The 12,293-nt window shown below is 36.4% G+C and overlaps 5 protein-coding genes across 5 annotated transcripts; 2 read left to right on the top strand and 3 right to left on the bottom strand. All coding sequences in view use genetic code 12, as the record gives it.

Annotated features, from left to right (window-relative positions):
- Positions 1-2: 2 nt before the first annotated feature.
- Positions 3-869, bottom strand: RRP42 (exosome non-catalytic core subunit; the record flags this gene model as incomplete). Its single annotated transcript, XM_049408040.1, has 1 exon — positions 3-869. One exon carries the CDS (start codon positions 867-869, stop codon positions 3-5), a length of 867 nt encoding a protein of 288 aa, XP_049266212.1.
- Positions 870-1,162: 293 nt separating this feature from the next.
- Positions 1,163-2,608, top strand: J8A68_000408 (FG-nucleoporin; the record flags this gene model as incomplete). The annotated part of the gene is made up of 1 exon (XM_049408029.1): positions 1,163-2,608. The coding sequence occupies one exon, from the start codon at positions 1,163-1,165 to the stop codon at positions 2,606-2,608; it is 1,446 nt and encodes a 481-aa protein (XP_049266211.1).
- Positions 2,609-3,447: 839 nt separating this feature from the next.
- J8A68_000407 (uncharacterized protein) lies at positions 3,448-5,799 on the bottom strand (the record flags this gene model as incomplete). The annotated part of the gene is made up of 1 exon (XM_049408018.1): positions 3,448-5,799. The coding sequence occupies one exon, from the start codon at positions 5,797-5,799 to the stop codon at positions 3,448-3,450; it is 2,352 nt and encodes a 783-aa protein (XP_049266210.1).
- A 787-nt stretch (positions 5,800-6,586) lies between these two features.
- Positions 6,587-8,239, bottom strand: J8A68_000406 (uncharacterized protein; the record flags this gene model as incomplete). The annotated part of the gene is made up of 1 exon (XM_049408006.1): positions 6,587-8,239. One exon carries the CDS (start codon positions 8,237-8,239, stop codon positions 6,587-6,589), a length of 1,653 nt encoding a protein of 550 aa, XP_049266209.1.
- Positions 8,240-9,582: 1,343 nt separating this feature from the next.
- On the top strand, positions 9,583-11,148 carry J8A68_000405 (uncharacterized protein; the record flags this gene model as incomplete). The annotated part of the gene is made up of 1 exon (XM_049407995.1): positions 9,583-11,148. The coding sequence occupies one exon, from the start codon at positions 9,583-9,585 to the stop codon at positions 11,146-11,148; it is 1,566 nt and encodes a 521-aa protein (XP_049266208.1).
- Between the last annotated feature and the right edge of the window lie 1,145 nt (positions 11,149-12,293).

The following is a 12,293-nucleotide window of genomic DNA, read 5'->3' as shown; positions in this document are numbered from 1 at the left end:
TACTAAAAAATTGAAGCATCAGCGGCATCTTCTTCATCTTGTTCTATCAATGTATCCAAAGCCTTAATGATCATTGGACAATACTTGTTACATAAATTCATAGCCTGAACCAAACGGGTCAGATTCATTCCTTTAAAGTTTGAATTATTTGAATTTATACAGAAATTGATATTAGCAACTGGAGTTATGACCTTGTTGCTATAGAAACTTATCATTAACCCATTTTCCAATACTTGCTCTTCTTCAATTGACGGATCAAAAATTAAATTGGACCCAATGACGCCTAAACCAATTATGATTGGGGGTTGAAACTCAGGGAATTTCTGGTTTATAAACGTTGAATTATCCCAATCATCCGAGAATGTAGGTTGCTCTGCGATTTCTTCATCATTGACTTCACTTATCAATAATGGCAATCTTGTTGTTTTTAAAGCCAAATAACAAGTCAATGAAATCAAACTCAATGGATATGAAGAATGGCTAATTATAATGCAATCAATGTACAACTTAAAACTATACTTTTGAGTCAACTTCAATACTTCCAGGGGAAAGTTTTGAGTCAATAAATTAAGTAAATGGAATCGTAAATTTGTAACAAAATTAGAATCATCACGATATCCAACCACATCAACATCACAATCAATTAGATTGGGTTCCGCAGAAGTTAATACCACTTTAGCTTTAATACTGACTATACACTCACTACCATCTGCTAATCTTATTCTTGCAGATCCATTTGAACTCGGTAAGAATGACGTCTTGGCTTCCAATGGTCGATATTGATGTTGAGATCGAGAATCTGGTCTTATAGGCGGAGTGTGAATTAATGAATCATACAAGTATGATCTTTCTGCTGGTGATAGCAGCATTGTATATTGGAACTATTACGATTACTCCAGCTTTTTGCAGCAAATTCTTGTTGAAGTTTACTCTGGAGCCTTAAAGTCACAACTCGATATTCAAAATGGTGATGAGGTCGTGCGAAAAAAAAACTACAAGAATGTCGGACTAGGTTCTCATAATTGTACGACATAAATATAATGTCGTCAATGTCTCAGAACGTAAAAAAAAAACACCCAAACATTTCATCGCTTTCATAATCATCATCATCGAATTCCATCAGTTAGTTCTAGATTCATTCGCTTCCTTAAGTCGCGTCATCATGTTTGGTCAATCAAGTTCATACATTCTACTGCAACCAACGAGTTCATTTACTGGAGGAACAACAACAGCAGGACAGCAATCAGGAGGAATGTTTGCACAACAACCGCAACAACAGCTACAATCAGGTTCATCAACTCATTCGGCAACATCAATGATTGGTGCTTCTTCATCTACGACGCAACCTCCTGCTTGGTTTCAAAACCAAACCAAAAGGACCATCCCTAATCATCTAGTCCCAAAAAGAAAACCCAGTTTTCAAATCGCAACAGCGGCAACTTCAAAATCAAGTAACAATAAAAAGGGAAGATCAAATCGAAGACTATCAATCAGTTCCAACGGTTCTGGAGGATCAATCTCCTCTTCAATGCTAGTCTCCCATGATCAATTTAATATAGTATCTTTTGGTAGCCAACCACAACAAGGTCAACAACGTAGAGCCATGAGCCAAGGAGGTGATCGACTCAATAGTATAAGTGGCGGCAGCTTATTCGACACTAGTTTTGATATAAGTAAATATGATGATACCATTAACGAATCTAAAGATGAAAACGAACTCATTCAATTTGGCGGTGCTGATGATGTGCCTCCAGCAAGATCGATTTATGATTTGAATGATGAGATTTTAGTTAGCTTGAACAAGCCAGTTCAACAAATTGATTCATTCATAAATAAAGATCCTAAAAGTTTTCATAATTTATTCAACCGTGATCAACAAGAATCCACTACTGAATCTGAGGAAACGAAACATGCTGAACAAGAAAAGCGTCGTCAACTGGTTAATCAGTTGCAATATAGTGAATCAGCGATCTTGGTATTCGGATACCCTGAATCATTATCTAATCAAGTCATTCAGTATTTTAGTGAATTTGGAGACATTTTGGAACAATTTGAACAAATTTCTAGTCCTGGTTCTGCTTCTTCCTCCAAATCAAATTCTTTACTTTCCATCAATTCTCGAAAGAATCGTAAAATTGTTCCAATATTCAGTGGGACCAATTGGGTCAAGATTACATACGATAATCCAGCATCAGCAATCGATGCTCTACAACAAAATGGTAGTGTATTTAACGGGATCTTATTAGGAGTGGTTCCATATGAGAAAACCGCACTTGAGAAATTGAAAAAGAGAAAGCTTGTAAAGAGCGAAGATATCGGGGGCACAAATGTTTCATTAATGCAATCCACTCCAAAGAAACAACAAAAAGAGAATGGCGAAGCACCTCTAGCTGAGGCTGCTCCAGCTTCCAATGGAAACGCAGCTACATCTGCACCTGCTTCGATTTCATATCTGACTAAATTAGACATAAAAGAAGGGTCGCAATTCTTCTTAAAACCAGACGGGAATGAGCTTAATAATAAAAAGGACGATAATAATAAGAATAAAGAGAAGCTTGGTGTGTTGGGCACATTGTCGAAATATATCTTTGGATTTCATGATTTATAGATATTCTTAATATTGTGTATAACTTTATATAACAATTAGAAAATCCTGGCTACAGGCTACTTCAGCGCAAAATGAGAGAGTTTGAGTCTCTTTACATCAGGGGTAAAGAACGCGAGCTGTGCACTACTCTTTTAAGGCAATAATTAAAGTATAAATGAAACCATAACTTAAGACCATTGGCATACGGTACATACCTAACACTTCTTGCTAAAGAAATATCACGTGCGACGGGATATCATGCGACGTTTGGACCATTACAACTACCTGACTAGCTATGCAAACTTTAACAACTTTACAAATTTTCCCTTTAGATGTCCCTGAAGTTGGGAGGCTATAGAGTTAGCAACGGTTCAACCATATCTGGTCATGAACTCCTAATAGAATCTACAATAGCAGGAACTTTCGGCTACTAGTCAAGGTTGACTCCTGTACTTGAACACTAGCCAGAAACATTAACCTATCTGCCAAGTGCTTTTGTAGCTTATTGCAAGAATGATCCAAACAAAGTAATGATGACGGGAGTTTAATATTCGCTCGCTTTCTAATTGGAAATATAAATTGATCTCAGTAGATTCCATGCACTCGTTGGTTTACTGATCATTTAGCCCAGGGATAAAATAACTGCGCTCTCGCGGATTTGGATGGAGGAATTATATACTTATTATTAATATGACTACAAGATCTTGCGAATGTTCGGTCCTTGCCTCTGGTTCGTTTTAATTCGTATATACACAGAATTTGGTTTATCCATTACGCTGAAAATTTTACAATTCGTAGTTATACACCCTAGTCTACTGTAAATTGAGAATAACCGTCTGGGATAGCAAAAACACCAAACACTACAAAAAGCTGGGGCCGCAGTATAATGAAAAGATAGGTTCAGAATAGTACGATAAAAATCTTATCCCCTTCTCATTGACATGCTCTCGTAGCAGGCTGTCCAACAACAATTCAACCATATTTGGACACCGTGCTTTAATCACATTTACAATAGCTTGTACATCCTCCAAGTCTTTGTTTCCAACCAAGCAGAACTCCTGTAATCGAACGCAGTCCAGAACTATTAAACCGTTACCCATGCCCGGTTGTAGATTATTGTCAGAAAGATCTAGACTAAGCAATGATGAAGGAAATTTTAATAACCGTCCGCTTTCTGATTGGAGATATTCATTGATCTTAGTAGAAGCCATGCTCAAATGGCGCAATTTGGTTAAAGGTGTAAAAACTTCAGGAGAACAAAACAGGGAAATCGGATTTCCATCAAGGGATATCCATTCTAATGATAATGGAAGTTGGTTTTCTTGCAAGTGATATATCTTATTTCCCAGCAAATCCAATTTCACGAGATTCTTACAGTTGTGTAATTGCAAATCGTGTAAAAAATCACACGCGATAGCAGACTTCCTTAAATATAATTCCCTCAACAGTGTCGGAAGAATATTTGGTTCGATTTTGACAAGTTTACATGGTCGACGCGACCCATCTGGTTCCAGTTCTGGGACTGTTAATGAAAGCACTTCGACAGAATTAGGTATTTGAAAGTTGGAGCTAATAATCCATTCTAACAGTGTATTTGTTAATTCTAAGTTGGTCAAACTTGGTGCTTCAATGATGACTTTGCTTAGTAATACATTATTTGATAAGTCTAAGGTCTTCAAATTAGATGGTAACTTACATACAAAGTTATTCATCCTATCGCATCTAATTCTAAGTTGATATAAGTTTTCCAATTCAGAAAAATCCATCGATTCTATTGGATTAAGGGACTGTAGATCCAAACTACGCACCGATTTCGGAAACGGTGCACTTATTCTATTCAATACAGGAATGGAAAGTCTGATCTCAATGAGAGAATCCAGAAATAGGGATTCCCACCAGACTTTTTCCGATTCATATTTATTATCTGTTTCATATTCCACGGGAAAGAACCTCCAAACGACCAAACCCATTAATGAAGGTGGCAATGTCCATTCATCAAGATTATACAGCGCCTTAGAAGCAGCGACTTGAAGGACTTTCAAATCGGCAGGAAATCGAAATTTTTCGTCAATTTCCACCAATGGCCTAGGACTAAGATCTTCCACTGTTGACTCATGCACGAACAAATCGAGCTTTTGTAAGCTTTCGGGAAAGGTCGTAGATTCGGAAAAGGCCAACACTTCCGTTTCTTCATCCATATCAACAGTAATCTTAAATTCTTTCAAGTTAGGATATGATTCTATACTTTCCAAATTTGCCACCTCAGTCGTATGATCACTACCTGATAGCATTATCCTTTCAATTCCACGAGGAAATTTGAATCGGCTCAATCTATCCACTCCCGACATGCAATCAGCAACAAATACTCGCAAACTTTCCAAATAGGAAAGATCCAATTGGTCAATTGAACATACAGTTATTTGCAAGAGCTGTAAGGTTGACGGCAAACGTGGCAAGCCGGTCTCGTGTAAGTCAACAAAATGATGCAAAATTAATTTTTTCAAATTGGGAAACAATACATCAAATTCAGCAATGCCTTTGCATCTAAGCTCTTGGAGGTTCTCTCCCCATGTTTTATCGACGAGTTCTGGAAGATTATGGGTGCGTAGACTGGAGATTTTGGATAATATCGATGTATCCGGTAGAATCACTCCGGGGAGATCCGACACCAGGTAAATATTGTATTGATCAAATATAACTGGCTTTGGTACACGTTTGTCGTCTAATAAAAATGAAAGAGCTATTCTCGGCAATCGTTTGAGTATATGAGGATAGCGTTTGTGCAACCAAATAAAGCGCTCCATTCCGGAGAATTCAAGAAGCTCGGGTGTGAACCCGGGGAATTTCTTGATCAATTGGATAAATTCATTAACTGTTAAACGTTTACGATCTTTGATGTGAAGACCACTAAATTTGTCTAGAGATTCACGTAGGACGTTATGTTCGACTTCTTCCGTTGTCGTGATGTATTTGAATTCTTTTGGTTCAGGAGAGAATCCGTCACGATACTGTGAGTACGAAGATACGATTGCAATACAACGATAAAGCTTTTTAATTGCATGGTATCCCAATATTGGAATGTCGACATATCTTTCCAAATAATCGTCAGGTATATAATAAACGATAAGGTCAATTATCTCGGTAGGTAAATAGGCGATTCCAATGCTCCTTTTTTGCTTTTTACGTTTTGGTTCATTCTGATGTTCTTCCATTGTGTAACAAGTTGACTACTTCTATAACTTTGATGGCAATACTTTGAAGAAGGAAGTGATGTACTCTTTGTAGAAGAAATGGAAAGGATGTCTGAAAAGATTGGGGTTAAGATGCCCTATGAAAAGAACGCGCATGGTCGGGTAACACCGAACAAAATGGACAAGAAATATCCATACTGTTTGATCTACTAGTTCGTGCACCCATAAATTGTACTAGGTATCCCTGGTATGAATTTAATGAGTTCGCATTCTTATTGAATGTGGAGAAACTGTGGGTAACCTATAACCTGATCTGATTTAAACTTAATTGTGTATATACAAAATTCAAATTGTAAACTAATTACATTGAAACTTCGGGAATTTTTCACTCGTATCTGTCACAACTATGACGATATTCAAATCTGTGACAGTATCTGTGATTCTCATAAAGGAGCTTGCTTAAATTGTACCAAGACTTGAAGTGCTTAAATCATCTACTAGATACGAAGAAACACTCGCTCTGGCCTAATTGACAATGCTAACCCACCAGGACCACTATCAGAGACCGCCTGCTAATTGCCAAGGACTCGACAGCTAACCGTAGCATGGCTACAACAACTTCTGCTTCCTATATCTGACATGGGCGGTAGCTACGATCCCGGCTATTGAAGCCACTTTTAAGTTATGACGTTTTAGTCCTGTAGCTTTGATTATACATGCTCTTACAAGAAATGTATTCGCGTGCCTTCTCTATTTAACAACATACACAAAAATCTAACTAATTAGTGATTCTATTCCTCTCTATTCGCTATCTCCACAGTCTTGAAGAATTCACATCAGAAGGACGTCTCCTAGTGGGACTAGGAGATTTCCACTTCTCCAGCATTGACGCTCTCACCGGACTAGGCGATCTAAACCCTTGTTGTTGTTGATGCTGGTCCACAATACTACCGCGCCTACTTCCAGTTTCAGTATCTTCATCGTCATAATATCCTAAACTCGGTCTATTTGGACTCAATCTATTCCCAACCAGGGGAAGAAAACTTCGTTGGCCCAAACTAGGAGAAACTCCTCCTCGATGGTGTGATGGACTGGGTGATCTTGTGGAACTATGTGATCTATTAACTAACCTATTCGGACTTGAGGATGTTCTCAAGTCAGGTGTATATGGAAGTGGGTTTAGAGGAAGCATTTGGGGGAAATTATCTATTGGAATGGGGTTGAATGGTTTATAGGGGGTTGACAGGGTGATCCAACTCCGGTCATCATTTCTTTGATGTTGACCGTGTGGTGGTGGAGTTGGATTGGGATTGTAACTTGGTAGCCTTGAGAATTGGTACGGATTGATGTTGTCTTGGTAGGACATGTATGGATTTCTTTGATCAAAGGCATTGAGATAATCTTGTGGAGCTTGATGTTTTTGGTGCCTGGATGGTGGTGTTGGTGGGATCAGTTCTCCATATTCGGTGATTTGTTTCCCTTTGATGTCATGGGTAGTGAATACTTTTGATTTTGTAAAAGTATATCCTTCTTTATCTACTAATACATCCAGATGGAATGGGCCCATTGTCGCATCTATCACAGCATCTTTTTTTAAGATTGTTGTTTTTGGTTTCACAAATTTATTGTTATATTCTTGAAACATTTCTTGGTAGATTATTTGTTTGTCTGAAATTAAGGATTGATATTTGTCTATCCAAATGTAATTGAAACCAGTTATAAGCGTAATCAACAATATAATGGATAACAACGATGATGAGGTTGGAGTTAGGCAAGAGATTATGGACATATTAATTGGATTCAATGCAATTGATAAATATAATTGAAATAATGGAGGATTCCAAACATTTAATTGCCATATTTCATTTTCTCCAATATGTTCATTAGTTTCATCAAATGTTACATCTTCTTCTTCTGAATCTTTCCAAAACAATTTTAATAAGAAGGCTAAAATTTCAAGGACATATGATATTTGATCAATTGAAGATTTGAAAACTGATTTTGATTTTGGTTTTTGTTTACAATATAATAAACCATAATTCCTCTTGGTGGTTAGTACTTGTATCATATTGATAATTGCAAGAACAGCAATAATGGTATATATTAAATTTAATAACCCAATTGCAGTACTAGTAAAAGGAGTGATATCATCTTGATCAGCAATGGAAATGGGTTTCTTCAGGAGTAAGTTTCTCTTCAATTGCTCATAATTATGATAATCACTATTAAAAAGGATATTGTTTGATTTAGAATTAATAGATTGATAATAATTAAGGATAGTACTTATAATTAAACAAGTACATATACTTAATATACCCAAAGGTAATGCTATTGTAGTTGCATAATTATCCCAATCTATTGATAATCTATATTCATTTATAGTCAACCATAAATCAAATGGCCATGATTGTATTTTGGATATTAACGACTGTCTTCTTATTAGCTTTTTGTTATTAGTCATTTGCTAATACTTATAGTTAATCTTATAGTATGCTTTCAATCAAAGCAGTAGATGATGAAATTAATTGATTTTTTTTTATCGCTTCTCGTATATGGGGTCCTTGTTTTTTGTTTTGTTTTAGTTTGTTGATCTGATTTTATTTTTTTCTTTCTTTCCTCATTGGGATTCTTCTTCTTTCGCACGCCAATGTTACACGTCCTTGGGAATTGCTTTGGTAGATGTCAATTTATAAGCAAATAGAAAATAATTGATCATATCGGAGTGGGTTTTTATAAATTAATTTTGAATAATTTATTCTATGAGGTTATTATTATAATTAGTAATACTTATCATTCTCAATTTATGTACCGCACCCTAATATAGATGGATCTAGGCTGGTATATAGTTTAATATATAACTACAGATCTCTTTCCTTTATCGGTGGTTGTTTGTGTGTTCTTATGTATGTTGTTATACCGCGTATAATATATTAACTGGATATATAAAACTACTAAAAGATAAATACGAAAGATTTGCAGCATTTAAATTTTTATTGACTTTTTAAATTTCTCTCACTGTCACGGTACTGACTGCACTTACGACGTTTGCCTATATAAAAGTCAGTTCTGCGACATCACGACATGGATGTCGTTACTTTAGAATCTGAGCGATTTGAGTCAAGTGTAATCAAGTGTCATTGTTACAAGTTTTAAATAAATAATATTGTGGAATTATAATTGTATTGCAAATATGGTAATTTGAGGTTAATTGTTTAAAGTATGCTTGGTATTTAACAAGCTACATTTCTTCTGTTTTATATGTTTTTATAGTTTTGTTTATTATCAATAAATTACGTTTCGAACGATTTAATAAGAGAGCAAATATCAAAAGTCTTAAGTCTGACCATCGGTATGGTTAGGCCGTTAGTGGCGAATTAACTACTTCGACATCATCTACATTTATCACATATCCCCCAATATCAGCACCATTACATATACGCCATCAGAGAGTAAAGATTAAGTGAAGCACTTTCCCTTTACGCCTGCATATACACATTTAAATCTTCGTAGTTTAAACTGTGACACTCACCCAAAAAAAAAAATAATAATAAAATCAAATTTGGTTGTAAAAGTTTTAACGCGTCTAATTTATTTTCAACAAGCGTTCTTTTATTCAAATCAATTCAAATCAATTTAAAGCAACACTAACAAGTTTCAATTATGTTTAAAAGACGAGAATATGAAAAGTATAGGCATAACAAAAAAATGGACATCCAAATACTGAAGCATAAGCTACGAGAACTTATACGCGAAAATAGAGAGATGATTGATTCGGATGAAGAACCTCTCATTGGGGATCACACAATGAATATAATCTTGAATGAGAAGGATGATTATGATATGGGGTTAGATTTTCTAAAGTCACCGGTTCAACAACAGCAGCGAGAACAGCAACCTCCTCAAGAAAAACGTCAACAACAACAACAACAATTACACTTACAGCAGCAGCAACAACAACAACAGCAGCAGCAATTGCAACAGCAGAAGCAACAGCAACAAGAACAAAAGCAAAAGCAAAAAGAGGAACAACAAAAGCAACAACGACAAAAGCAATACCTTCGTCTTGAATCACCAAACAAGCAACAACCACATCAATATGAAGAAGACAAGGAGAATATTCAACATCATAAAGAAAAATGGGACGAATTAAGAGAGAACGTCCATAAAACCAGACTGATAAAGCATAGCTTTCCCAGGTCGGATGGAGTTCAAGTAATTACCCCTAGTGCAAAACTCGATGATTCTTTTGCTGCAGCTCCAGCTGCTTCTACTCCTCGTGCTTCTCCTTCTCGTATTCCTGCACCTGTTGCCTCTATGGCAGCTATAAATGGGAAGAGAAATGTTGCATCCCAAGTTTCAAGTTTCCAACGGCCACAGCTGGATGTTGGTGACATGCTTGATAATCCGTCTGGTTCGAACGAATCAATAAGATTATTGCAACAAGAAATACAGGCCCAAGATCTTAAAATAAGGGCCCTAGAGGATCAAGTACAAGAACAAGCAGGGCAACTTCGGGCCGATAGACATGAGATCGAAGTCCAACGCAGAACAATTGAAGATCAAAAGATTCAATTGGCATCGGCTGCTGTTGAACGTCAAGATATTATCGACGAATTCCAAATGAATCAAAGGAAATTAACCAATGAATATTATGACAAGATTGGAAAGATGGAGAGGAAATATGAGTCGGAAATCCAACGATTGAAAGAACAAGAGCAGCTTGATCTTGACGATGCTAAAGTGGAGGAATTACAAGAGGAATTGGAGACGGCGTTTTTTAGAGCGTCGCGTTTCAAGGATGCCTTGAAGACAAGCTTCAAGAGATATAGAATGCTTAAACATGATATGGAATTGCTTCACCAGAAGTATGATGGATTACGACTGCTGTATCGTTTCTTAAGCATGTCAAAGGGAGTGCTGGTAAAGCATGAGGATATCGATGCTCCCTTACTTTCTCCTGATCATGATACCGAGTATTCTTTAGAAATTCCATCTACGGATTTTTTGCTAAACCAAGGAGAAGAGGAAGAAAATGAAACAGATACAACGGCTTTATGCCATCCTGACAATCCCCAGTCTCGCGTACAACAACCATCGGAAATCGAAGATACCACAGCCCTAATGCTCCTGCAGCTTGAGACAGATGTTATCTCGACGGCCCCTCCAGCCAAGTCCCATGCTAAGCCTAAGTTAAAACCATACATACTTATGGTGATTTTTTTGATTCGGGCCACCAAAGCTGCTACAAGGGCTCGAGCCCAAAAAATTGAATTTGAGGAGATGCATTATGAGCAATCTGGGGTGCAGATGGAGGAAGTCAATAAAATGGTTAGAACTATTGAAAGAAACATAGAGAATCAGACATCCTAGGTGTATTTGTTATGTATTCAGGAAGTGGTTGTCTAATGATAGTTGGCTGTATATTTTTAGATAGAAATAGAAATAGAATTATAATGAAGCTGTGCAGGGATTCTTATGTCATAGAAGCGTATGTAGTCTTATGTCATAATAAATAACGTATCTCCAGATATGTCACAAAAAGTGAGATGGAAATCAACCTTAAATTATTAAAAAATTATTATGACGACGACGATAATAATTCTCTAGCCTGTTTGGGTATTTCATTGTGCCCATAGGTGCGAACGCAATTATCCGGTAGTATGTGTTTATTATAACCTTGGGGTCATTTCGCTTCGCCACGATAGTCTGACATGATAAACAATGGTTGATAATAAATTTGCGCCACAAAAATAAAGTTTAAATCACGGAAAAAAAATTAAGCGAGATGCGTTACACAAAAAAGAAAATAACATTAATTGTTCCGGGGATACCAGCATTGTTGTTGTACCTGTCATTAAAGTCGAGGCTATGATTAGAAGAAGATCATGACGATGCAATTCTTAAGGAGTTTTGTTTGTGTCCTGTTTAGTATTAAGGGGTGTGTGTTCTATTTTTAGGGTTTCTTGTTTTTTCAGATGCAACAATTTTAGTCTTACATATTGACTATTTCAAAAAGATAGTGCAACCCTGTATTATTCTTGATGTAACATGGGAGATAACGTGTCCCCATGGTTCTAGGACATCATGCGGTGGATTTTAATATACGAAATGCACTATGACTGACACTGTATACAAAATGCCTAATGGAATGATTTGTTTTCCTTAAGTTTCTTTTTTCTTCCGTTTTGAAGTCATCTTTCTGCCTGGCTATGTACTTTTTTTGTTTCTTCGCATTACGTCATTACGTCATTGCTACGTTTTGCTTATAATTTTTATTCGGTTCAGCCAATTCAGCCAATTCAGCCTACTACTAACAGTTACCTCATAATAAAATACTATTGCCAATCTTTTTTTAATCATCATTCATCATTCATCATCTTTCAACTTGCATCACCTTCTTTTCTTCTTACGTAACTTTTATTATCATCTTATTATTTATCTTGTAATCACCTTATACCCTTTATACCCTTTATACCCCGTCTCATATCATCGTCAGATATATAATAATAATAAAG

Source organism: Hemisphaericaspora subhashii (assembly GCF_019202705.1).
Source record: "Hemisphaericaspora subhashii strain CBS 10753 chromosome Unknown scaffold8, whole genome shotgun sequence".
In the NCBI taxonomy this organism is placed as follows: domain Eukaryota; kingdom Fungi; phylum Ascomycota; class Pichiomycetes; order Serinales; family Debaryomycetaceae; genus Hemisphaericaspora; species Hemisphaericaspora subhashii.
Note: the sequence above shows the minus strand (reverse complement) of the source record. Positions and strands in the feature narration are given on the sequence as shown.